Source organism: Perca flavescens, chromosome 18 (assembly GCF_004354835.1).
Source record: "Perca flavescens isolate YP-PL-M2 chromosome 18, PFLA_1.0, whole genome shotgun sequence".
NCBI classification, from domain to species: Eukaryota; Metazoa; Chordata; class Actinopteri; order Perciformes; family Percidae; genus Perca; species Perca flavescens.
Window position 1 is genome coordinate 32,763,539 of NC_041348.1, and position 26,984 is coordinate 32,790,522.

Consider the following 26,984-nt stretch of genomic DNA (forward strand, 5'->3'; position numbering starts at 1 on the left):
GAGTTTTTGAATATGGTAAGCCCCTCAAAAAGCCAATTCATTTGACGGGAAAATAATAGAAAGAAAGAAAAATAATAATAATTCCTTCAGTTTCAATAGGGCCTTCGCCGCTGTCGGCGCTCGGGCCCTAATAATGGTCACAACTTTAAATAATAACACTACTTAAATGAACAGCTATATGCACCTGTTGCATTTTAATCCAGACTGATAATAGGGTAAAACCACTACTGAGTGATCAGAAAAGGTTCTAGGATTAAATAAATCCTGGCTAGCTGCACAAAATAAATCTCCATGGTGATTTATGTGCCTCCGCTTTCGTGAAACCGAGTCAAGTCTAAATTCATCCAGGATATATCCCGGCTTAATCCCTTATCTTGGTTTTGTGAAACAGGCCCCAGGTCTCTTCTTTGTTTTGGTCTAGTATTAGTATTACTATAGTGGTACATAACAAGTTCATCCCTGAGGAGATAATTTCATCATTTCTAAGAACATTTATGTCATAAAAGGCACAATCAGTGAGCCAAATGTGAACCAATGTGAAACCTTGTCCACTGCCAACATTTAAACCACAAGACTGGAAGTTGTCTCTTCCTACAGCGAACACAGAGACACTGTGGAACCAGGCAACCTAAACCCAAACCCAGGATAAAGTGACTCAGTGAATGTGGTGTTGAAGGTGTAGAGGTGGATCAGTGTGTCAGAGAAGACTGTGTAGAAGGACAGAGTGCCAGCAGGACAGTCCACATACACTGCTACTCTACCAGAGACAGAGGAGACAGGGAGGTCTGTTCTTCTTTTATTGTGCCAGACAGAGTAAACACCATCAGACCAGCAGTCCAGACTCCAGGACTGATCATTATATCCAAACAAATAATCATCACTGTCTCCTCTCCTGCTGATTCTTCTGTAACTCACTGCTACATCAACTTCTCCGCTCACCTCAACCTCCCAGTAACAGCGACCAGTCAGACCATCTCTACACAGCAGCTGCTTACAGTCAAACCTTTCTGGATGATAAAGATATGGCTGCTTCTCCTCCATATGTGTCACCTTCCTGTTATTGTCAGTCAGTTTAAGGGCTGTGTTCAAAGTGTTTGTGTCAACTGTGAGTTCACAAGAATCTGATGGACAGAAAAAGACACAGCAACAGTTTATCATCAGACACGTCTGAAGGCTTTAGTCTTTGTGCGTGTGCTAATGTGAATTACTACAAAGTTTAAAAGCCTGAGAGTCCACCCACTTTGTAGTTAAGAAAACTTGCCGTTTCATAATATTTTATTTACAGAAAATATGACTGTTATACGTTTAAAAACATTAGACCTTCAGCTTTCAGAAATCCATAAAACAATTGTATGTCGTCCAAATATGTCTTATTATGATGTCTTTTAACATTAAAGTTGTAATGATATAATATAAAATAATATATAATATAAATATTTGTAAATACAAGAAGCCAAAAGATCCAACATATGCATCTACATTTACTCCAGAATGGTAGAAATAGGTTTTGTTACAATGTATTTATATTCATTAGCTTCTAACCATCAAATAAGACCAGAAATGTGCAAATAGGCCTAAAATGAATCAACCATAATGATTCATTTTAGGGGAATTACGTGAGGGATAAGGCTCGGGGTCACGGTTTTATGATGACACATGTCAGTAATGTTTTATTGAATAAAAACCTTTGTATTTAAAGAAAAACTGACTGTGCTGTTTTATCTTCGTAAATCAAACTTAATCCAAACTTACACTTCATCAGACCAGGTCTTAACCTCTGCTCTCCACCATGGTCCAAACTGGAGGATGAAACAGTCACAATGATCCAACATGAGTCTTAACTGCTGTTCAACATGATCAGAAACATATTTAGTAACTCTTTAGCCTTGAAATGGGAGAGTTTGCGCTGTCCAGTCAGCCAATCAGTGGTGCTTAGTTTTAGCTTGACTTTAATACCTTAAAATGTGTCCATACCTGAGAGTTTTCAGTCCAGCAGACAGAAACTTTCCTCCTGACTCTCCTGGATGATTGAAGCTCAGGTCCAGCTTTCTCAGATGGGAGGGGTTAGAGCTCAGAGCAGAAGCCAGAGAAGTACAGCCTTCCTCTGTGATTAGACAGCCTGACAAACTGGAATCAGGAAAACATCATGAACTTACTTTTTATATAAAAATCATGTCAGCAGGACAGTCCCACAGATGTTGACCATATTTACTAACATAGACCTATAAAAGAATAAGCAGGATTTTTAAAAAATCAACTGTTTAACAATCAGCTTAATACTGACCTGAGAGTCTCCAGTGTACATTGTGGTCTCTGAAGTCCAGCAGAAAGCAGCTTCACTCCTGAATCCTGCAGGTCATTGTTACTCAGGTCCAGCTCTTTCATATGGGAGGGGTTGTAGCTCAGAGCCGAAGCCAGAGAGGAACAGCTTTCCTCTGTGATCAGACAGCCTGACAAACTGGAATTAGAAAAACATCGTAAACTCAGTCAGAAAATCATGTCAGCGGGACAATCCCACAGATGTTGACCATCTTCACTAACATTAACATAAAGCAGAATGAGCAGGATTTTTAAAAGATCAACTGTTTAACAATCAGCTTATCACTGACTTGAGATTGTATACATCATTTTAAAAGTGAATCCCATTGTACATGTTTTTTGTTACACATGGTTTTTAAAAAAAGAAATTCATCTCCAATGACACTATACAAAACCACTGAGACACTTTTACAATCCACTTAATACTGACCTGAGAGTTTCCAGTTTACATTGTGGACTCTGAAGTCCATCAGAAAGCAGCTTCCCTCCTGAATCCTGCAGGTTGTTGTTACTCAGGTCCAGCTCTCTCAAACTAGACTCAGAGCTGAGAACTGAGGAGAGAGCTTCACAGCTTCTCTCTGAGAGCTTACAGCCACTCAGCCTGTAAATAAATGCACACGATTAACACAATTTTTCTTAATGTTAAATGTGTCTGAGAGCCAGAATTTTAGTTATGCAATCTTTTTATTTTCTCTGCCTAATGAATATCTTATTTGTGTTTGTCTAAGAATATTTGTGATGATCAGCCTTCATTAAAGGGTAATTTCGGGGGGTTTCAACCTGGACCCCATTTGTGTTTTTTGTGTAAGTGACTGATTGGAACAACAATCTTGGAAATTGGTCCAGAATTAAATTAGATGAGATGATTAAATGAGAACGCTGTAACCAGCAGCCGCGACCTGAGCTGCAATGTAATCCTATAGGGGAAATATGCATCGTCAATTTTGTCCACTAAACGTTCTGTTTTTCAGAATCAGAATCAGCTTCATTGGCCAGATTTGCGTAAAACAAACAAGGAATTTTTTTTTCTCAAAGTACAACACTAACTTTACATATAAAGAATAAAAACAGAAAGTACAGTAGGAAATATAAAAAATAATGTTAAGTATGCATATACAATAGAATTTACAAATTTACAAAAAATATACAAAAACAATTTAAGTGAGGGAAGGAATATAGTGCAATGTCATTATAGTCTGAGATTTAAGATTTAAATATAAATATAGTGCAAGGCAGTTCAGTGCAATGGTAATATTAATAATAATTAGTGCTGTCAGTTAAAGGTGTTATTAGCGGCGTTAATGCAAACCCATTTTAACGGCATACATTTTTTTATAGCAAGATTAACGTTCTTTTTGGCCTAGCAAACTTTGTAGTTTTTTTTTACATGCTGTTGCAACAACTAGTAACGTTAGAAAAACTACAACACCACACCGGATCTGGCTAGACCGGAAACAAAACAACAGGCATGCCACACACACTTGTTTGGGCATGCAAGCTGGCCAAAGAGTAGTAGACTAATGTTAGGTTTTGAGTGGATGGCGAGTGCGAGATGCCGAAATGGATGCCAATAAGATTCTGAATGGAAAGTTTACTTTTAACCTGTTAACATCCACCTCTTTTGCCTGATTTTTGCCTATTTCTCGTTCCCAAAGGGAAACGCTTATAACAGAAGAACTGTAAGGCCAAAATACATGTATGAGGCATCATTTGAAACCTAATTTCTTCTACTTTATAGACATGTGCTTGATTAGCATGTGATTAAAACAGAACACACACTACAGCAGTTCAAACATGGTTCAAAATAGTTATTTTGGTCCGGTCTAAAAAAACGTAATTTTTGAAAAAAAATAACAAAAAAATACTTTGTGCCACACTATGCAGGACACAACACAAACCTTCTACACCTTGTCAAGAAGACCTATATAAAGTTTCAGAACTCTAGTCCTAACCTAATGGGAGCTAGGGAGTTTTCAGTATTTGGTATAACAAGTGTCACCGGTGTGCCAAAACCTCTCCAAAACTTCTCCAAGTGACCAAATGTTGCTAAATGCTTTTACTCACTTCTATGCTATTAGAAAAAACATACGACATACTTAAAATGACTTAAAAAACCTTTTTACATTCATTCAAACACTGTTGATCATATTTTTTTTCTCATAAATCACATGTATGCGCATGCTGGCTCTGGGAGGCGGGGCTTAGGTCTGTTACCCATTCATTTGGACTGGTCCCCTTTGGATATTCCTATCATGCTATATACCGTTGGAAAGGGAATGTGATTGGCTACAACTGCCATGATTGACGTGTTGATAGCCAATGACAGCTTTTTTTTTTTAAGATGGCTGCTCGGAGAGATGACGCGCAGCGTATTGACGCCCACAGTGGGAGCGCTTGTTTGGGCGTCCGGGGCTGTCCCGGGGTGAAAACTTAACAGAAAAAGGTGGGGATAATTTCATTGTGTAGGCAGCAACCTGAGGAAAACAACTATACCCAGCAACACGGTGCAGGGCAAGGAAAAATATATTATTTCAGACGGAACGAGATCGGCTAATGAAGTTAGCAGACAGTTAGCGGACAATTAGCATGGGTTCTACAGGACAATATTCATAACCTGGATTAATTCTTGTGAAAAAACCTTGTTATCCTTTTGATCTGTGAACACTTACGGACTAGAGGAATATATATAAGCCAGGAATGGACGCGGATTGAGCGTTTAGGACAGCGTACAGGTAGGGAAGCATCATAATTTTTTTTTTCTTTTTTTTTTCAAATAGCATGAGCACTAAGATCATGAATAATGCTTTGGTGGTTATGATTTCAGTAAAATGAACTGAATGATTCAATTGCAGAGAATTTTACGAATCAAACGATATACAGCATGTCCATATTGACAAAAGTTTTGAACTTTTGTGGTTAAATACTATTATGTAACACATCAGAACACGTCTGTTAACCCCCACCGGCCCTTAACAGGTTAAAAAGTTGTTGAGGGGCACAGTAGTTTCATGCATACACAGCCTGTACGACACTGAGAAAGCAGCCCAACTGGAACTGCTGCAAAGTGCTAACACTGTCTCATTAACCGGTGATCACTGGACGTCTGGTGAGTAATCAAAATTATTTAGGAGTTACTGGAGACCATATTGACTCTGTATATCAGCATACGGTTTTAGGACTGTGTTGTTTGTATCATGTTTTGACTGTTTTTGTAATTTGGGACATTGTCCACCCCCTTTTATGTCCAGGAGAATTGTTACATTCCTTATTAGAAAAATGTAAAGGTTACCAATGTCCTGCTGTGGCATCTGGTTTTGTACCATGTTGTTTTTACGGTATAAGCAAAGTGTTAGTGTTACATCTCAGTTAGGTTAGGTATTTGGAGGAATTGTGCAATGACAGATTCACACATTTTTCTTTTAAATAGTAAATAAGTAAATAAATAATACAAAATTACAAATCTTAAAGTCAAGTTCATTAAGTAACTTTCTTTGCATTCATTTGATTCCCAATCACGATACACTGGTAAGAATTGCTTTCCGTTGTTAATATGTACTTAAAACAGTTCTGAAATACAAAATAATAGAATTGTATTCATGTGATAAAACATATGATTAATAACGATTAACTATAGAAATTTTGCGATTAATCGCAAATAAAAAAATTAATTGTTTGACAGCCCTAATAACAATATTGTAATTGTAAGATTGAAATATACATGAGGTAGATGACCAGAACAGTGTTGATTGACTTTGTTCAGTGTTAGAGTGGGGGCTATTTCTGAGTGTTCAACTCAGAAACGAGTGACTGCTTGGGGAATGAAACTGTCTTTACGTTGGCTGGTTTTGGCAAACAGTGCCCTGTATCGCCTACCAGAGGGAAGGAGGTTTAACAGTTAGTGACCTGGATGTGAGGGGTCTGCAGAGATTTTTGCTGCCCTTTTCCTTACCCTGGACCGGAACTTCTCCTAAAGTCTACTGTCATCTCCACAGTCTTCTTAGGGTTTAACTCCAGGTGGTTCTGACTGCACCATTGGACCAGCTGTTCCACCTCCTGTCTGTAAGCAGACTCATCACAATCCAGGATCAAACCAATGACTGTGGTGTCATCTGCAAACTTCAGGAGTTTTACTGATGGGTTCTTTGAGGTGCAGTCATTGGTGTAGAGGGAGAAGAGCAGCTGGGAGTGGACACACCCCTACTGACAGGTGGTGGCAGGCACTGAGAGCTGGGTGAGCTTCTGATGTAGGAGTTCAGGGATGTTGGTGTTGAACGCCAAGCTGAAGTCCACAAACAGGATCCTTGCATGCATCCCTGGGGATTCAAGGTGGTGCAGGATGTATTGCAGTCCCATATTGACAGCATCATCCGCCGACCTGTTTGCCCTGTAGGCAAACTGCAGGAAGTCCAGCAGGGGTCCTGTTATGTCTTTCAGGTGGCTCAACACCAGTCTTTCAAAGGATTTCATGACCACAGACGTCAGGGCGACGATGATGGTGGAGCATTTGAAGAAGGAGGGCACTTCACACAGCTCCAGGGACCGGTTAAAGATCTATGTGAATATTGGCGCCAGCTGTTCAGCACGGACTTGCATACAAGAGGGGGACACACCATCAGGTCCTGGAGCCTTCTTGATCTTCTACTTCTGAAAGAGCCATCACACATCCTTCTCACGGACTGTTACCGCAGGTGGGTTGAGGGGGTTGGGTGTTGAGGGAAAACCTTTTGCGCATGAGAGGTGTGATAATGGGTGCTTTTCAAACCTGCAGTAAAAGGGGCCATCCACATGGAGATGATTTTTGATGCAAACACATGTTTTGCATCGTTTGGGCCGATTGTCCAAACGAATCCTGTAAACACACTGCCTGAAAACGCACTTTTTGGGAACCTGGTCCCAGGTTGAAAAAATTTGAAAACGGCTACTGTTTGGCTTCATTTGGACGGCAAAGCCAAGCCAAGGTTAAGCTAACCGTATCCCATCTCCATGGTCAAACCAGCTCACTTCATCTAAATACTTTGTCTCTGCTCCCTGACACTTCTCTCTGCTCTGCTGGTCCTGGATTCTACACAAGATATATTGCTAACGTTATGTAGCTAACGTTAAACATCGCTAAAGTTAAAGATTATGAGTGAACCAAGCTTTGCTGTTGTTTTATGTGCAGAAGGTCTTGGTTTGCACACAGATGTCCTTGTAAAAACTGATGTAAGATGTTACAGTGTCAGTGAGGTCATTGAGGTCTGTAGCTGCAGCTTCAAAAACAGTCCAGTTGGTGCAGTCAAAGCAAGCCTGCAACTCCAGCTTTGATTCCCTTGTCCATTTCTTTACAGTCTTTGCCACAGGTTTAGAAGTTTTTAGTTTTTGCCTGGTTGGGATGAAATGAAGCAGACAGTTGTCGGAGAATCCTGGAGCTACCTGGGAAACCGTGTGATAGGCATCCTTTAAAACTGTGTAAGAGTAGTCCAATGTGTTTTTGTCTCTACAGGAGGGTGATGTGGCCACTGAAAATGAGTGAGATCCCCTCATCCACTCCAAGTAAGATGGATGGAAAAGCCAACACATTCTTCCAAAATTGGTTGGGGCTGCCATGTTGCCTTTCTGAAACGGGCCTCTTCGGAAGGAACACCCTCCAGCTGCCGCTTCAATCCATCAGTTTGGGCTACAAGCAGGAAAAGACCAGGCTTGTTCTTGAGTTGAGAGAGTCCGCTGACCAGGCTGTAAAGAATGCGAACCCCAAGGTTGAGACAGGCTGGAAGTGGAACGCAAACTGAGGTCGACCAAGCCATCAGTCGTCTGCAACATCAAGAGATTGTCGGCAGAGTCCAGGCAGGAAGAGCAGGGCTAGGTCCAAGGCCAGCCGCAAAGAGAGGAAGGAGATGGTGGTGGCAGAGGTGACAAGAATTGAGGAAGAGAGCTACAAGATCAAGGCTGTGTCGCAGGGTCAACAGGGAAGCTAGACAACTGAAACATCACCTGGTCAGACCTGTGGAAGATCCCACAGGCAAGGCTCAGCTTCCTCATCCGCTCCCTGTCCTCGGAACCTTCACCAGTGGTTTGGGAGTGAGGAATGCTGCACACTCTGCAATACCCCTAATGCAAGCCTCCCGCATATCTTGTCAGGCTATAAGATTGCGCTCGCGCCCAAGGACGCTACAGATGGTGCCACAACCAGGTCCTGAGAAAGCTAGCCAAGGTGCTGGAGTGGCGTCAACAGGGCAGCAAAGGAGTACCATCAGCAGAGAACCACAACCACATCAGCTTTGTCACAGAAGATGGGGGGAGAAGAAACATCAGGCCAAGAGAAACACCTATGCCATTTTCCCCTACCAGGAGTGGAACATGAGTCGACCTCAACAGGCAGCTCCGTTTCCCGGTCAAGATCACTGCTACATCTCTCCACCCCAACATAGTTGTGTGGTTCACCAAGGCAAAATCCATGCTCCTTATTGAGCTCACAATACCAGCGGAGGGTGGGATGGAGGCTACATGGGGCTGTCAACCATATGCCTTCTGAGGGACGCAGGTGTGACTGGAGGGAACCTAAAGAAGGCAACCAAAGAGCTAGCGGAGGAGGCCAAGAAGGTGAGCTTTTGGCTCTGGCTGAGAAGGAAAGATAGGAGCTGGGGAAAAAACAACTAAGCCCAACAACAACAGCCGCAGAGGGTAACACCTATCAGCTGCAGGGGGTGACAGGGAGATGTCCTTGTCACTGCTCCGCTACCAGGAGCCGTTCCAGGATTAAAGGAGCGAAACGTTGGTGATGGTTCCTGGCTGATGACCCTGCAGCTGACCCATGGGCACCGGAGGAGGTGCGACCGGCAGCAATGCCTAGCAGGTATTCCATCTACCTGTACATTTCACTGTCCCTGGTGGGAATCTTGATATGCTGAGTTCCTATGGTGGCCAACAGGGGCAAATGCCCTGCAACTTAAGAAAACACATGCAAATAGACAAAACACAAGCAAATTAAAAATACAACTTGATTAATTTGACAACACATGCGCAGCATTCAGCAAACGCGCTGCAAATACACACAACACAACCAAATACATAAACACGCTGCAAATATAGAAACGATGCAAAAAGAAACGCACACAAACCCCGAAAAAGAAGCGATGCAAAAAGAAAAGCAGACATTACTGAAAAGAAATGCAACAAATAAAAAAAAACGCTGCATCCAGATTACACAACGGAAGTTCTCCAGACCTCTAGAGGGAGTGCTAAGTGGAACAGCTTGATTTTCGACCCTGAGATGAGGGAAACTCTGGGTTTTCTGTTTCAGAAAGAGAGGTTAATCAAACCTGAGAGAGAGGGGTAACTACAGCTCATTTCAGAAAGAGAGGTAACTTAACCTTAGCGTCAGTTACTATGGTAACTGACTCTGAGGTTAAGTGAACCTAACCTGATCGGGAGCAGGTTTTCTTCTCTCAGTCTCCTCCCTCTTTCATTTCCTTATTCATTCATTCAGTCTGTATCAAGCACATTTTAACGCAGTTTATCTGCATTAATTAAAAAATGTATTGGTTTATGTTAAGCAGATTATAAAACGTTTTTTTCTCAAACATTGCATGTCCTTTTATCGACAATCTCGTTGATGAAAAACCTGTATTACTTCACAGAGAGTTTGTGTCAGGAGATGATACTGAGGCCCGACTAGATGTATTTTCATTTCCAGATATCACTAACATCCACCATCGTGGACATGCTTTTACATCCCAGCAGATTCTTTGTGTTGTAATGTTTTTTGCAAACAGCATTTTTCTTTACAACATTGGTGATGCGAGGGTTATTAGTAAAGCAACTGTAGGCAGAGCCATCAGAAGAGTGAGACTCACTCTTAAATGTTTTTTTTAAACGTTTTTGTAGTGTTCCTTGGACACAAACCAGTGAGAGTCATTAAAAAGAATTACATGATTATAAATTATATTTCTGTTAATGATCATGGTGCTGCAGGCTCAGAATTGCATTAGTAGTAATTTACTTTTTTGTCCACAGGATGTCACCTAAATGAAATGATAGGTGTAATATTATTCCAGTTTTCACCAGTAATATCATAGGTTACCTGTGATTAAATATGAAATTAATACACTGTCAATGCTTATGCATTTACTCTAGCAGCAATTTTCTCCTAAACCAATTCTGTTTTATTGTGGTGGATCACGTGCTTTGCTCTGAGTCAACCTTCTCCGAGTTAATTGAACCAACTCTAATCAGCTGTTCTGGAACTGAAAACTCAGAGTTTCCCATCTCAGGGTAAATCAACTCAGAGTTCAGGGTTAGACTCAGAGTTTGTTAAAATTTCTTCCTGAAACGGACCCCTGGTCGGCTAGCTGTTGTAGCGCGTCTGCTACGCAGGCTTGTGGTGGTATGTAAACACCGACCATAACAAATGAGGAGAACTCCCACGGAGAAAAGAAGGGCTTACAGTTTATGAAGAGAGTCTCTAAGTGAGGGCTGCACATCTTTTTCAGCACTGTAGCATCTGTACACCAATCTTCATTTTACGTTTTCCCCAAAAGCTCTGTGTTGCGGTCTGCCCAGATGAGTTGGAAACCATACAGCTGAAGTGCACTGTCCAGGATGCATTCACAGAGCCAGGATTCAGTGAAACAGGGTGGCGGCTCTGTAAAAGTCTGAGATGTTTTGGTAGGGAGGCAGCAGCTCATCCATCTTCTTTGCCAGGGATTGGATGTTTGCCAGGTGAATGGCTGGAAGCGAGGTGCATAGTCCCTGCTTCCTTTATTTCACCAGTGCTCCTGCTCATTTCCCACGTCTGAATCTCCGGCAAATTCCATGGATAACCGCGGCGCCTCCAACCAGAATTTCAGTAAAACTTGCTGGGTTTGTGAAGACTGGAGAAAAAGTTCCTGTAGAGGTTTGCCTGATGTTTAAGAGTTCCTTTCTGGTAAAAGTTACTGGTGAAAGACTGCAGAAAGCGTAATGAATGCACAAAAACAAAGAGCGAAGTACCGAGGCTGCCATCCACAGCAACAGTCGCTGCCAGGCTCAAATTATTATTCTAAGTGTCCGACAACATTGGGAAACGTATCCCTACAGAAAACAACTCTAAGACCTTTTTGTTTAACCAAAAACAGCTATTCTCTGTCTCTGCTAGCACTAAACACACCAGACTCCATTTAAAAAAACAATACTTTTAGAGTGTATATAGCCAACATATTTTCACATGTAAATCGGTAAGCTATGTTTTCATTTCACCGAAAACTATAGTTGTGATTGTTGGAAAAGTAGAAAGACGAACTAATACAGCTTTTCATAGCTTTTTTCTGTTGACTTTGAAAAAAGTGTATTTTATGATGCTAATATTACTTTTAATTTATATGGACTCTGGTGGGTTTAACGAACGCAACCTCACCAATGTTTTAATGTTAAAAAAAGTATCTTAATCTTTAACTAAAAGGTATATCTCTGTAGGGATCCTTTCCATAATGTTGTCAGACACTTATAAAAATAAGACAAAACAAGCACTTTTGTGGACGTAAACAGAAGGTGCACAACTGCCCATTGAATTGTAGCTTGTTTCGCCGACTGCCGACTGCAGCGATCTTGCTTCATACTGGACCAATGTCAAAGATTGTTGTTCCCATCAGTCATTTAGACACAAAAACATTGGGAAATAGAGGTTGAAAAACACCCAAAGTTACCCTTTAACATAGATGAAAATATTAGAAACTACTGGTCTTAAAAGTTAATCTGAATTTACACTGATGAATTGAAAAGAATTTTCATTTTCAATTCATGAAACTACAAAACCGGTGTAACACTACAATCATCCTAATACTGACCTGAGGGTTCCCAGTTTACAGTGTTGACTCTGAAGTCCAGCAGAAAGCATATTCACCCCTAAATCCTGCAGGTTGTTGTAACTCAGGTCAAGCTCTCTCAGACTAGAACCAGAGCTGAGAACTGAGGAAAAGGCTTCACAGCTTTTCTCTGACAGGTTACAGCCACACAGCCTGTATAGAAATGTACAGATTTAAAACATTGTTCTTGATTTTTTAATGTGAGTGAAAGCCATGTTGGTAATTATGTAACCTTTCTATTTTGTCTGCTAATGATTAGCTTCTTTGTGTTTGTGAGTCAGTCTTACCTGAGATGAAAATAAGAGAAACCCCTGGTCTTAAATTTTAATCTGATTTACAATCATTTTGTTACACAATGTTTTAAAAGGTGTGGTAAATTTAACATATTTTTTATTTTCAATTTAATGAAACTACAAAAACTCTATAACACGTTACAATCAGCTTAATACTGACCTGACAGTCTCTAGTGTACAGTGTGGACTCTGAAGTCCAGCAGAAAGCAGCTTTACTTCTAAATCCTGCAGGACATTGTTACTCAGGTCCAGCTGTCTCAGACTAGAGGACTCAGAGCTGAGAACTGAGGACAGAGCTTCACAGCTTCTCTTTGACAGATTACAGTCACACAGTCTGGGGAAGGATTAATGAACACAAACACAATGTTTTATTTGTTATGTATAACATTTAGCATATTTGAAAGTGTTCATGTATCCACTTACAGAGCTTTGTTAGAGGCTTTGACCACTGGCAGCAGCCTCAGAAGAGCCTCTTCTGAAGCACCGTATTTCTTAAGGTCAAACACGTCCAGATCTTTCTCTGATGACAGTAAGATGAAGACCAGAGCTGACCACTGAGCAGGAGACAATTTACCTCTGGAGAGACTTCCTGAACTCAGGTACTGTTGGATCTCCTCTACTAGAGAGTGATCATTCAGTTCATTCAGACAGTGGAACAGATTGATGCTTCTTTCTGAAGAGGAATTCTTCCTGATTTTCTTCTTGATGTACTCAACTGTGTCTTGATTGGTCTCTGAGCTACTTTCTCTCTGTGTCAGCAGTCCTCGTAAGCGAGTCTGATTGGTCTGCAGTGAAAGACCCAGGAGGAAGCGGAGGAACAAGTCCAAGTGTCCATTTGGACTCCTCAAGGCCTTGTCCACAACACTCTGGTAGAGATATGTCAGTGTAGATCTTTTTTTAAATGGTTTCAACCACCATTTTGCTTCTGACAACAGATTGACTCCAGAGTTGTTGAAGGTCAGATGGACATGAAAAGCAGCCAGAAACTCTTGAACACTCAGATGGACGAAACTGAACACCTTGTCCTGGTAGAGTCCACTTTCCTCTTTAAAGATCTGTGTGAACACTCCTGAGTACTTTGAGGCTGCTGTGATATCGATGCCACACTCTGTCAGGTCTGATTCATAGAAGATCAGGTTGCCTTTCTGCAGCTGCTCAAAAGCCAGTTTCCCCAAAGACTTGATCATTGTCCTGCTTTCTGGACTCCAGGGTGAATCTGTCTCAGCCCCTCCATCATATTTGACACTCTTCCGTTTGGTCTGAACCACTAGGAAGCGGATGTACATCTCAGTCAGGGTCTTGGGCAGCTCTCTTCCGTCTCTGATCTTCAACACCTTCTCCAGAACTGTAGCAGTGATCCAGCAGAAGACTGGGATGTGGCACATGATGTGGAGGCTTCGGGATGTCTTGATGTGGGAGATGATTCTGCTGGCCTGCTCCTCATCTGTGAATCTCTTCCTGAAGTACTCCTCTTTCTGTGGGTCAGTGAACCCTCTGACCTCTGTCACCATGTCAACATACTCAGGAGGGATCTGATTGGCTGCTGCAGGCCGTGTGGTTATCCAGAGATGAGCAGAAGGAAGCAGATTCCCCCTGATAAGGTTTGTCAGGAGCACACCCACTGAAGACGAATATGTAACATCTGTCAGGATTTTTGTGTTGTTGAAGTCCAGAGGAAGTCGACACTCATCCAGACCGTCAAAGATGAACACAACCTGGAACTCTTCAAAGCTGCAGATTCCTGCTTCTTTTGTTTCACTAAAGAACAAATGAACAAGTTCCACCAAGCTGTATGTTTCCCCTTTCAGCACATTCAGCTCTCTGAATGTGAATGGAAATGTGAACTGGATGTCCTGGTTGGATTTGTCTTCAGCCCAGTCCAGAGTGAACTTCTGTGTTAAGACTGTTTTCCCGATGCCAGCCACTCCCATTGTCAGCACTGTTCTGATTGGTTCCTCACTTCCAGGTGGGGTTTTAAAGATGTCTTCATGTCTGATTGTTGTTTCTGGTTTGTCTGGTTTCCTGGATGCTGTTTCAATCTGTATGATCTCATGTTCATCATGGACCTCTGCGGTCCCTCCCTTTGTGATGTAGATATCTGTGTAGATCTGATTCAGAGAGCTTTTGTTTCCTGCTTTTGCAATTCCCTCAAAAATAGACCGGAACTTTGTTTGTGAGTTGGATTTGACTTTTTGCTGGCATGCAGCAATAATCTCTGAATGAATAAAACAATGAAATTAATAAGGGGTTGTTCCAGTAAATGTGAGTATTCATGAAATCTATTCAGCCCATTAGACACTAGATCCTGAATATGTTAACTATTGTAAAATTATGTGGATATTTGTTTGGTGGCTTGTTCAATAAGCCACAGTGCAACACACATATGTTTATCATTAAGAGGTTAATATTAGTTACACAGCTAATGTTTGTTTAAATCTTCATGATATACAAGTATGATCTTTGTTAGATATTTTTTTAATGATTATGGTTTACCTGCAGGTTCTGTGGTGGTCTTTGATAAATTGTCCACTAGATCATTCTGATTCATCTCGACTAAAACTATCCTGGTCACTTTAAAAGTGTTTATACTGTAGGTCAGGAACATCTGATCCACTGTCTCCATCCGGTCTGCATTCTCCAGTCGACTCTTTGGGATTGCTGGGAAGTCTTCTAGGACCCCCCGCTGCTGCAATAGCCACTTGAAGTGTTTAAAGTCTTCGGCTCCCAAATTGTCTAAAGTTCTGAAGAGGTCCGATTTCGCCATCTTTTTTCGCTGCAAACATTTAAAAGAAAATCATCACCATATAGCATTTATTTGGGTTATATAATACTCAGATTATCAAAACAGGCCAGTTTTGTAGGTTGAGTTATGATGATTTTTTTATTAGTTTAAAGTTAAGGCAGAAAAATGTTGATGTGGAAATCTATGTACAGACAAATAATAGAGCATAGACAAATGAACCAAGAGTTAAGATTAATCAACCCTGCATTGGTTTAATGTGAAAACGTATTTGGATGAGTTGAGAAATTCTAAATAATGAAAACAACACGGACAGCGCATCCACATGATCCAAGCCTTTGGTAATTGCTAATTTTTTTTATCTGCAGTCTCAACAATTTTATCTTTATAAACAGGTACCTCCTCCCTCTCACTTCCTCTGCCTTTAAACTTTTACAAGGTGCTAAAGTGTTTACTAAGTTGGACTAAAGGAATGCACACCACCTTGTCAGATTAATGGAGGGGGACGAATGGACACCCAATGGACCCTACGAGTCTACTTGGAGGATATCCTTTTCCATCCCCCAGACCTCTAGACACACATCCAGCACATCCACCGGGTCTTACAACGCCTGGTCAATCATCAGTTTTTTTGTGAAGGCCAAAAATTGTTAATTCCATGTTCCCAAGGTGTTTCTCCTCAATCATGTGGGTGAGGGGACGAGGTCACCATGGGCCCAGAGGAGGTGAGATCACTGAGTGAATGGCTGGGAATTTGTAACCATAAATCATTTTGGAGTTTTGGGGGGTTTGTTAACTTTTACCGGTGTTCTGTCGATCTATGCTACCTATCGAGATGTGCTACTTAGCGGTTCTGCGCGTGCGCACGACCCACAAGCGTGATCTGATTCCCCGCCCATAAATCTATGCAAACTTGCAGGTCGGACATGCGGTTGGTACTGTGGTTAATGGTGAGTAACATCTAATAGTAATAAATAATGTATTCATTGTGCCTTTTGACCTGTAAGCATGTCAATATTGGTATGTACACACTGCCTTTGCAGCTGAATGTAGAAATGTGATGATTCTGGCGTGTAGCGTGTGTTATCTTAAACAAACATAAACTACTAGTGTAGGCTAATTCATATTGCAATATTAACACAAATATTAATGAGGAAATCATTTGTAGTGTGAAGTGTAACGTAATGTGTATTCGTACATTTTGTGAATTTGACTTAAGTGGTCTTAAATCATAACGTTACAGTGTGAAAAGAAGAACGTAGGATCTGACAACGCTGAAGTTAGCTTACGATTCGCTTCCCATTCGGCAGAAACTTAAGTGACAGTTAACTTACATTGCTGAGCGACTGATTCTTCCGTTTTTTGCACCTCTTACTTTCCCTTAACTTTCCGCTTAACTGCGGAATTGGATGCTAACTTCAGCGTTCTTTGGATGAGCAAGCTTTAAATGAGATTAATTTAAATTAAGCCCACTTCAGTTTGGTTTAATGCAATGTTCTTCTTTTTGATACATTTTTATTGCAATTTGGACTAAAGGTTTGCCAAATGCGATCACAACCTTTTCTTTGCATTGTTTTACCTTCCTGGCATAATGCACCTGTATTTGCCTGCCAGTGTTATCATAAAAGTCGATTTGATGTTATTGACCACTTTTAAGATGTTTGCATCACATGTAAACATCAGCTAATATGCATCTTTATCTTTTATTTTCAATAAGAAAGATGAAATTTTTAAAAAGTCAGAGGAATGTCACCTTTACCAAAAGATTATTTCCTTGAGATATCTATCTTGTTATAACAATGCTTGTGTTTTGTGTCTTTATAGCTATGGAGAATAGATGGCATGAAGTATATGACTACCTCTCTCTGGGAACACACCGACCTGGTTATAATAAATCCCAGAAACTAAACCTCAGGAGGTATGCTTCCAAATTCACACTAAAGGGTGAGTATCTAAATACTAGGGCTGGCCCGAATATCAGAGCTTCGACGCTTCGATAGCAATTAACAGCGAATAATCGAAGCTTCGCCCCCACGCGGCGCTCAGCAGTCCCATTATGCCGATTGTTTAAACGTGTGTTGATAAAGTTCTTTAAATTAATGTTCATGGCAGAAAGGGAGCTCTTCTTCGGAAGCAGAAGAGTCATTAAATCCAAGGAGGATGGAAGAAAGCCCTTCAAGGAATTTCACTCCTGACCAATCGGGGGGCATTCGGGCATCCTGAAAACACGCAATGCAATGTGCTCCAGATGTTACTGGCTTGGCATGTCCGTTGATATTGACAACTGGGTATGTGTATAAGTTATTGTTGTGTTTTGTGTTTTGTGCTTTGTGTTTTTATTAACAGATAGTTTCTTAAAGGTATTGGAATGTGATGAATGCCAGAAAGTTGGAAAGCCTTTGACTGCTACACAGTCGTTAGACTGTATAGAGGTAAATGTGAACAGTGGTATGTTGATATTAAACAACAGCTCTTAAAGTATTGAAAATGTAAAACTAAATGTTTGTCTGTTGTACCTTAATAGGTGTCTGCTGTCTGGGAGCTAATTGGTATTGATCTCACAGGCCCTCCTCCAGAAACCGCAAATGGCTACCAGTATATCCTAACAGCCACAGATTACTTTTCCAAAGGGGTTGAGGCTTTCCCGTTAAAGTCAAAATCTGCAGCTGAGGTGGAACGCCATATCTGTTCTATTATTTATAGACATGGTTGTCCCAAAAGAATCCTCTCTGACCAGGGAAGAGAATTTGTGAATGAAGTATGTGCATTTTTTAAATACTGTTGTAGTAAATACAATTCAAAAAATTTTCAGTTCTGCTTAACTTTAAAACAGTTTTTTGTTTCAGCTCAACAACGGTCTCTGTAATATCTTGGGCATTGAAAGAAGTGTCACAGCTGCTCATCACCCCCAAACCAATGGCCTTGATGAGAAAACAAACGGCAACATAAAGCGGTAAGTTTTTTTCAAGCTTTTAGTGGAGCTTTGTGACATTCCACTCCAGTTTCATGGAAAAGAACTTGTGTTGCTTTTAACCATGGGTAATTGATATTATTTACATTAACATTTATTAATTTAGCTCTCTCACATCAAAGGCATGTGTCTTGTCCATTGCGCCATCATCACCCCACATATTCAATCTATTACTATCTATTCACTCTATGTATTTCATATGATTAATATAATGTAATGCAGTGCATAGTTGGACCAAGACATGTTGACCTAATGATAGAGACTTAATTTTATTGGTTTGTTTTTATTTTACATTTTAGAGCTCTCACAAAATTGGTCAATGAGAGGCAGAACAATTGGGATGTCTTCTTGGATGCTACATTGTTTTCACTAAGATCAAAAGTCCAAACCACGATGAAACTCTCCCCTTTTCTTTTGATGTAGGGGAGGGAGGCAGTTTTCCCCTCTGAGGTTCCTGTGGACATGCCAGTTAGTTTGTTTCCAACATTTTCAAACTTTGTGACCCAGTTTTAAAATGTTAAATAAAGTGAGCCATGAATGCTCAAATAACAAATCTGGAAACAGTGTAGTTCAAATGCATACTGTGTGTTCATATCATGATTTGTATATCTATTTGGTTGGAAAAATTTCAATTATGCACAATTTTACTAGTTAAGAAGTTACTATTTTTCACAGTTGTTTTTCATTTCAGCTTTCCAACCTTATTATTCCTGAGGCAAGTACTAATTGTACTTTTTTGGATGACAAACTAAAGTCAATGGAGACTGCAAAAAAAATAGCAGCAGAAAAAAATCGCCAAGTCTCAGGAAAAACAGAAACAGGCATATGCAAAACGAGTGCAAAAGAAGTACCAAAATAAAGTGTATCAAGTTGGAGATGAGGTGCTTCTGTTCAACATGAGGAAGCGGGGAAGGAAGGGAGGAAGAATGGAGCCAGATTTTTTTGGACCATACAGTATGTCATTCGGTCAATATGCGGTCGGCTTGTGACACTGTCCAATTCTGAAGGGACCATTTTAAAGAACAAATACAATGTAAACCACATCAAGCCATACAAAAGGAGGCAGTCCAGTCCCAAGTCAGGAATCATACGAAATCCCAGAAGAGAACAAGAGCAGTCCAATGTCCCATAGCCCACATGCTTTAAACCAGGCAGAGGATTTTGAGATCACTGAAGACACCTCTGTGCCACAGAGACAATCAGTAATTCATTTAACCCACAAAACTGATGTCACAATACAGGTAAAAGCAAAATCACTACCTGAAAACCTGAATATGTCGGTCTTGAATAGAATGCCTCTTGTTCAATGTTTATGTAATCTACTGTATTCCTCCTTTTATGCATTTTATGCATTTTATGCATTTTATGCATTTTATGCATTTTATGCATTTTATTCATTTCGGGATTTTTTTAGTCACATTTTAATTACAGTCTATGGAGAATAGGCCAAGTTTACATGTAATTCAGTTTTCACTGCCTCTTGTTTAACTGCGTATGTGATGAATAACAATCTTAAATCTTGAAGCCTCCACAGGATCCCTTATCAAATAAGGAGAGTGTACTAGAAAGAGGTTGTAGTTACTGAGTTCTGACCTGCTGGTCATTTGTTTGGCCTACCCACGTTTGTTGTTTGCATGCAGTGGGTTTGGACTGTTCAAGATGTTCATGTTGACCTGTTGGTCATTGGTTTTCAATTACACTACATTACCAAAAGGATGTGGATACCCCTTCTAAGTAATGGATTTGGCAAGGCGTCTTCATTGCTTTGAAAGGAAATCTTAATGCTACATCATGCAATGACATTCTAGAGAATTGTGTGCCTCCAGTTTTGTTGAAGTAACTCCATATAGATGTCCATGGTTTTAAAAGTAAATGTTAAAAAAGTACTTATGATATAAGGCAGGGGTTTTCAAAGTGCGAGGCGGGCCTCCCTTGGGGGGTTCCAAACCGTTTCAGGGGAGGCTCAGTGAATGGAACTGAAACAATATTACATTACTTATTGCATTAGTTATTAAAAGGAGATCACATAGAATAGCCTATATGTGTGAGAGTTCAGAGATACAGTAGTTTTTGGGAACTCTTTTCCCCCCATCAGAGTCTGAAACTAATAAATGCCTTAGGACAAACCTTTTTTTAAAACTATTTGGTGTAGTCAGAAGTTATGTCAAACAGCAATATTAGGCTACTTTGGCTCAAATGTTGAGTGTCTATTGGAGGGGGAGGGGGAGTCTGAGGGGAGGCCACAGTCTCAGAATTTGAAAACCCCTGATATAAGGCCTTCGGGTGTCCATATGCTTTTGACCATGTAGCAGTTATACTAATGAGATTATAATTTTTTTAAAAAGTCGTTTTTAACATTTATGTTTTGTTTTCAGTTAAAATGCTGTGGGCTGCAGAAGATCATGGCCAGGTGGAAGCAGTTGTCGGACCATATAAACTTTATGATTCGTCTAACCGTACTCTGCATGGGACTGAGTGGCTGGCTGATGAAGTAAGTGTTGAAAATGTATTAAAAGAGAAAATGTATTATTGTTACATTTACTATTGTTTAATAACTTTTTGCAATGCAGGTTATTGATGTGTACTTGCACATCCTGATTGAAAAACAGCAGGCAAGTGGAAATCATATTTATATAGCTTTTCTTGGATGTTTCTTACACTATAATTTGGCTTTATACTTTTTTTTTTTTTTTTTTTTTTTTTTTTACCAGAAACCTGTTCACCAGCTTAGTGCTGTTGTTGCAACTGCGTTGTTTTTTTCTGGACAATTCCAGGGACTCAAAAAGGTAATTTATTTGTCACAGATATTATTTATCAGTATTTATTATCACAAAAAAGAATAAACAATAACTTGGTATTAAACCCATTCCTCAGATGAAGTTTCCAGTGGAAGACATGTGGATGTGCCCTATAAATGTTGGAGCTCACTGGATTTTGGTGGTTCGGTTACCTTTCTGTCTCTCATTTTACAGTGCAATATTATTTACAAGACATCTCTTTTGTATATATCATGTATTAGATTTTTCAGTTGACCTCTGAAGCATCAGCGCTCATAGTAACTTTGGATAAAATGATCTGTTAAATATAAATGTTGTAATGTGATGAGAAAATAACATGAATGCATTTAAACATTTTTAGATTGTTCGCATCTCAGAAAAGGTACTTGTGGTGATTGACCCACTGGCAAACGAAGGTGCCTGTGAGCGTAAACTACTACGAAACTGGAGGTAAACGTGCTTGTGATACAGTTTCAACATCAAAGTCATTCAGAGTGGTCAGTTATGGTGACCGTTGCAATTTTACAGAACAAAGTTTGAAGCTTTTTTATGTTAAGATAATTTGCATGACGCTCTGTCACTTTGTGTATTCTTTTTGTTTTTTTGAACTATAATTAGGAATTTCTTGAGGATGACAGAGTGTGGCGACCAGGGAGCAAAATGGACAGTACAAACAATGAAGCACAACAAGCAGCAAGATACCAGCAGCTGTGGCATTTAAGTGTTGATGGTAAACATTTTTGTACTAATGTTATAGAAATGTATAAGCAACTGAAATTACCATTGCCAGGTAAAATGCGATTTTATAGTTTGCAGAAGAGTATCTGAAGAGGGGAGACATCAGTACTGTCCAGTCATCTCCACAAGCTTTTCAGAAGGCACGATTTGAGGTGGCTTGTGCATTGCTTCAGTGTAAAGGTCAGTGGCATCAAAATATTTTCTTAGTCAAAATTCATTAATAATTTCAAATAAGGTTGCTTTTTGGGCTGGACCGCAAGTTTATCACTGTTTTAAAGTTTTTCTGATTGCATAGGCACAATTTTTTTAACTATTGCCAATTTTTCCTAAACTCTACACACTAACCACAAACCTTTCACCAAAAACACAAAATATTATATATCTCTTGCAAGAGCAAACAATTCTTGCAAAACTCTTTTTGCATCAATACAGTACACAGAAATGTCTTTGAGTAAGCACACGAAGTAGCAACTACGCACTAAACCAAATGTTTACCTGCTGCCTATTTACGTACATTCAGTGCTCCTAGCTCTGTGCTGGTATTTATCAAGCCTCTTTTACTCTTAAGTGCTGAGAATTCATGAAATTTACTACTACTTACTTTCAAACTTAAGAATAAAAGCAAGTTATCAAATTTCCTAAAGCTAAGAATCACTCTTACACTCCCAGTTATTTAGGACAGCTCCAGAGGTCTCTCAGGTGGTTAGGAGTTGCCAGTAGGGGCTTGTAATGGCACTGTGGAGTATTTCCAGAGAGAGAGAATGTTTCTGAATTATTTGACGACGCACACTGACTTAGACGGGGTCGGACAGCGCAGGGGCGCAGGAATAATATTTGTAAGCGAGTTGGTGAGGGACGTCATCTCACCACTGACTTTACGCATTGATTTGTTTTCAGTTAAATTCAAGGTTTGTTTATTTGCCAAAGGACAAACGCAGCAATGTTGAGGATTTTGGCCTGTTATAACGATCAATAAGGCGAATGTTAATGGAAACAATTACGGCACTTATGCAACAGCTCCATACATAGTCACGCGTTTCATCGACTTCCCAACACCCCCCGTATTACAACAGAGGCAAACACAGTTCATGCAAATAGCCGGCTTCAACGGAGCAGTAGGTGCAATTGATGGCGCTCAAAAAGATAAACTTTTTAATCTTTCATTTATTAACGTGTACGCCTATATCATAATGTATTCTCTTGAAAATTATTTATTGTTAAATGTTTTGAATATAAACTCCTCTTTGGAGTTTCACCATTCAATGTGAATTTATCTGAGAATAATCTATTATGAGGAAGTCTATTCAGTGATTGGTCCTTGGCTACATTGTCATCCAAAGTTTGCGGCACAGCAAAGTTTCGTAAAACAGGACTAAGACTGACGCTTAAGATTTAGTCCTACACTCAAAGTAGGACTGAGATAACTAACTTTTAGGCTCAGCTTTGAGCCAAGAATTTTTTTACTCTTCAGTCAATTTTTTGCAGTGTTCTTATGAGTAATTTTTTTATTTTTTATTCAGGGGAGGTTCACTGAGAGGCAGCCTCTCTTTTGCAGGAACTTCTGAGAAGCTTGATAAATATGGACCCTGAACTAAAAAATCAAAGTGTTTTCACATGTATCGATGCAGAATGCCCATAGCATTAACATAATGAATTGGGGAGGTATTTAACACACATTTCTACATTAATGTATACAGTACTATATATATATATATATATATATATATGTATGAATACTTGTGAAATGTATTTGCTTTACTACTCACAAATGAAACATTTGTAATGTAACCAGGATTTCTTTTTTTCATAGAATAAGTGGACACTACATGAAAAGTGGGATTTTCGTCAGTATGCGGCACTGTAGATTGTCGTGGAACTTCAGGTTTACGACTGCACACGGCAATTTACAGGCAACACCGAAAACTGCCATAAATTGTTGGAAATTGACGTGGGCCTTGCTTGGCAGTTGTCCTCCCATGACCCCCCTCCCTCTAATTCTAGGGGAGGCTTTCACATGTAAATGAAAATGCTGTGAGCTATACAAATGCAAATCATGGTAGCAGCAGGGGGAGTTTTACCCCAGGTGACATTTTTCTAAAAGGTATTAACTTCATTTTAAGAAAATCTCTTAAAATAGATCAGACTCAGTGTAGCCTAATTGTAGACTCTTCAATTTTAGCTTGAATTGATTTATTTAATGAAATTATGCTAGATTAATTACTTTGTATGTCATTAGCAATGACCAGTGTTATGTAAAAAAGATACACAAAATAATTGATTTCAACAATTAGTTTTACAGGCTTTGCCACAAAGGTAAAATATGTATTCCATGATTCATTCCCAGTCTCCTCGAGCTCCACCATTGTACATAGTGACATGACTACAGTATTTGGTCTTGCTCATCCAACATTGTCTGGTGGAATGGAGACAGAGGCTCCACTGGACAGTTTTCTAAGAGAAGTCTTTCTGCTGACACCAGAACACTGGGTTCACATAACGCATATAAGCTTTGTCATTGCATGACAAAGTCCCAACCATTTATCTTCTTAAAATACTGGCAAACTCAGCACCATATTCACATGTCCATGGCATATGAAGCTGTTGGCTCTACTGAAATGGCCTCATAATCCAGACTTCAATTGTCCTATTATAATGCTTTCCCAGTAATCCATTATAACTCTCTGTAATTTACCTCCACACCAGTGTGTGCGCTGTTCGCGCCCTGCTGGTTAATCTGCTCCACGGTCTCTCTCTATCATTCTGCCCCGCCCCCTACCCCCGCCCTCACTGCTTCCATTTGAAAAAAATCGGCGGGACTCGGGAGATGAGTCTGAGAGCTGGAGCAAAAACCTCCGAAATATGGGGATATTTCAGGCCAACTGGTAAAAGAGTTGTCGGTACACTCTGTCAAACTTCACTTGGAAACACACAGGAGTTGTTCGAGACGTTTGGAGCGGTTGTTTTCTCTCCTCCATGTCATCTCCGGGTCTCCAAAGATGCGCTCACAGAAAAGAAGAAGTCAACGTAGGTATATGATTATTAATGAAACGGCGAGCTAGTCTCTACTGTTTATTAACTCTTGATCATACAGTGACTGTCTTTGGATGTTAAACAGGCTACTTAGACTTGGCAGTAATGTTTAAACGCGAGCAGCACAGAGCTGTGGCTGCTTTCAGCGCCATTCATTACAGAGCTGAGCTGGTGATGTTGCTTTATAAAAGTATATTTTTTTTATTTCGTAATTTTCAGAAAGGAGTCCGCCGTCTTCACAACTCGGAGACAAACTGTAACAGGCGCTACAAACCGGAGCTGTTAGGGTGAGGTGTGGACCCAAGAGCGAACACAGACTAGATGGTTGGGAGTTAACAACAGTTCTTTAATGTAAGTTCAGCCGAACAGACATATTGTAAATCCACGTAGGAGGATGGTGACCCAAATGGAGTGGAGGAGTGGAGACAGGCACGGCAGGCTCGAAAACAAACAGGGCTGGTGGCGTGGCTGAAAGCGAAGAGTAGGTTGCCCTTCAGCGTCGCTTGACGGACTGAAACGAACTGGCGCTGGCTCCCTGGATCACAGGAGTACTAGTGCTGGAGCTTGATTAGTGAATTGCCTGCAGCTGCGCTGGAGAGCCAGGTGCCCTGATGGAAAGACCACGCCTACACACACTCACTCCACACACACGACCAAAAAAGGAAGACAGCAGCCTGAGTCACGGCCAGGCCGTGACAGGAGCAACGGTAAGATTTAAAGAATATGCTTTCATTGAATGAACTTCATTAATTTGTCTGTATAAGGACATAGATACGTTAATAGATACCGATCTTAGCCATAGTTTTGTTGTTGTTTTACAGACTAACCTCGCCTCATAACGAGGCCGTGACCTATATTTGCTCGGAGCTGTTTGTAAGTCCAGATTTACATGACGCTGATAATGACACCATTGTGTGTAAGTCATTTTTACTTTTTCATCTTTCCATGTTTAATTTTACTGTGACTTATGTTTTTTATTCATACCACTCTCATTTCATTGTTTTCCAGCTGCCTGTAAGACATGACGAGACAGCACGCAGGAGCTTCAGGTAGAAACAACCAGATGTGGCATCGCGGGCAGAAGCTGTGAAGAGTTCAGCTCGGAGTTGGTCGAGAAGAAAAGAGGGTAAGATTAGATCCGTTTGGTCAATGTGAATATTTTTCAGGTGCATTCATAGGTGTGTTGTGGCCATAAATAAATATCACGCAGTACTGATTGTCTTTATTGATTGATTTTACAGCTGCTGGAAGCGAGACAGTGCTGGCTGCGGGTGAGGTGGCATTTGGAAGTGCGCCACCGTAGACCTACAGGACAACGCACCCCAGACGTATGCTACATGGACCGAATCAGACCGAATGCTGCCGGTTACCAACAGCTCCGAGCCGGCCGCGGGTTAGGGGTGGACGGTGCTGCTTCTCGTGAGCGAGGGATATTTATTGTGTGTGCTGTATGTCTCCGATGCTTTGTACATAGTTATTTTTTCTGATTGCGTTTGTGTTTTGTGTCAATAAAGCTCTATCTTGGAATAAACAGCACGTTCCTGGCAAATCATTTTAACTATGATAATCATGACATGAATATACAACATAGCATATATGAAATAAATATATATAATAAATAAATATATATTTATTATTGTAATAATAATGGACCAGGTTGACCAATAGCCTAACCCGTGACAGACCTGCCAACCAATCACGAGAGATTTTTCTTGTTTAAAAGTAGTGGTTTCATCCAATAGTGAGTGAGGACATTCCAGCCGGGCAAGACGTTCTCTGGCCAGGCCCCTATTCATATTCTAATTAGATCCATTAACACCTCCGCGGGGGCTCTCCACATACGTCATGGTTTGTTTCCGACAATATGTGGCACAGACGAACGTGACGTTCGCAGCCTGTAAATTGTCGATAACTGCCGAAAATTAGGGGGATTTCCGGGCGTTTACAGGCATTTACGGGGACGGAAATCCCACTTTTCATGCAGTGGGAGTTGCTACAGTTTAAAACCTTATGATACACCTTTGTTCCTAGGGAATGTAGAGGAATACTGTGTGGTGTGCTCCTTCATCCAAAATGATACAGATGAAAGCATGATTGAAATGGTAAAGTATAAATAAAATGCGCTTTGTATTATTAATTGACTCTCAAATGTGTGTGCAAATAGAGATTTATGTTCCTAATGCTGTTTTAATTGTGTGTTATTTTTTTTTATTTTTTTTGTAGGTGCAGTGTGATTCATGCAACAGGTGGGCACATTTTCAATGTGCCCAATATGACCCCAAAAGTTGCTCTGCATAT

At 40.3% G+C, this 26,984-nt stretch overlaps 2 protein-coding genes and 2 long non-coding RNA genes across 7 annotated transcripts; 3 read left to right on the forward strand and 1 right to left on the reverse strand.

The window, feature by feature from the left end:
• Positions 1–591: 591 nt before the first annotated feature.
• On the reverse strand, positions 592–15,194 carry LOC114572908 (NACHT, LRR and PYD domains-containing protein 12-like). The gene is made up of 9 exons (XM_028604687.1): positions 14,924–15,194; positions 12,854–14,645; positions 12,591–12,764; positions 12,120–12,290; positions 2,750–2,920; positions 2,285–2,458; positions 1,975–2,127; positions 1,753–1,799; positions 592–1,121 (listed from the first exon to the last, which is right to left on the reverse strand). The coding sequence occupies exons 1-9, from the start codon at positions 15,192–15,194 to the stop codon at positions 592–594; spliced, it is 3,483 nt and encodes a 1,160-aa protein (XP_028460488.1).
• On the forward strand, positions 6,621–13,841 carry LOC114572707 (uncharacterized). Of its 2 annotated transcripts, none has more exons than XM_028604433.1 (3): positions 6,621–7,007; positions 7,802–9,151; positions 12,856–13,841. In XM_028604433.1, exons 1-2 carry the CDS (start codon positions 6,625–6,627, stop codon positions 8,085–8,087), a joined length of 669 nt encoding a protein of 222 aa, XP_028460234.1. In that variant the 5' UTR covers positions 6,621–6,624; the 3' UTR covers positions 8,088–9,151; positions 12,856–13,841. The 2 variants fall into 2 exon arrangements, with proteins under 2 accessions (XP_028460234.1, XP_028460235.1); XM_028604434.1 differs by lacking the exon at positions 12,856–13,841 and adding an exon at positions 10,836–11,008.
• Positions 15,195–20,849: 5,655 nt separating the features above from the next.
• LOC114572712 (uncharacterized) lies at positions 20,850–26,963 on the forward strand. Of its 2 annotated transcripts, XR_003694804.1 has the most exons (7): positions 20,850–20,927; positions 21,016–21,081; positions 21,280–21,368; positions 21,537–21,648; positions 21,728–21,836; positions 26,718–26,788; positions 26,910–26,963. It is a non-coding gene; the product is annotated as an uncharacterized LOC114572712 (long non-coding RNA). The 2 variants fall into 2 exon arrangements; XR_003694805.1 differs by lacking the exons at positions 26,718–26,788; positions 26,910–26,963 and adding an exon at positions 23,467–23,503.
• Positions 24,231–25,733, forward strand: LOC114572713 (uncharacterized). 2 transcript variants are annotated; one of them, XR_003694807.1, is made up of 4 exons: positions 24,231–24,684; positions 24,906–25,393; positions 25,508–25,602; positions 25,695–25,733. It is a non-coding gene; the product is annotated as an uncharacterized LOC114572713 (long non-coding RNA). The 2 variants fall into 2 exon arrangements; XR_003694806.1 differs by having other exon boundaries at positions 24,231–24,680.
• Positions 26,964–26,984: the final 21 nt, after the last annotated feature.

Coding starts and splice junctions, on each gene's coding strand:
- LOC114572707 (XM_028604433.1), top strand. CDS start 6,625: ATGCATCCCTGGGGATTCAAGGTGGTGCAGGATGTATTGCAGTCCCAT. Junction 7,008..7,801: donor CTCACGGACTGTTACCGCAG/GTGGGTTGAGGG, acceptor TTGTCTCTACAG/GAGGGTGATGTGGCCACTGA.
- LOC114572908 (XM_028604687.1), bottom strand. CDS start 15,194: ATGGCGAAATCGGACCTCTTCAGAACTTTAGACAATTTGGGAGCCGAA. Junction 14,646..14,923: donor GACCACCACAGAACCTGCAG/GTAAACCATAAT, acceptor TTATTCATTCAG/AGATTATTGCTGCATGCCAG. Junction 1,122..1,752: donor AAGACCTGGTCTGATGAAGT/GTAAGTTTGGAT, acceptor TCTGTCCATCAG/ATTCTTGTGAACTCACAGTT.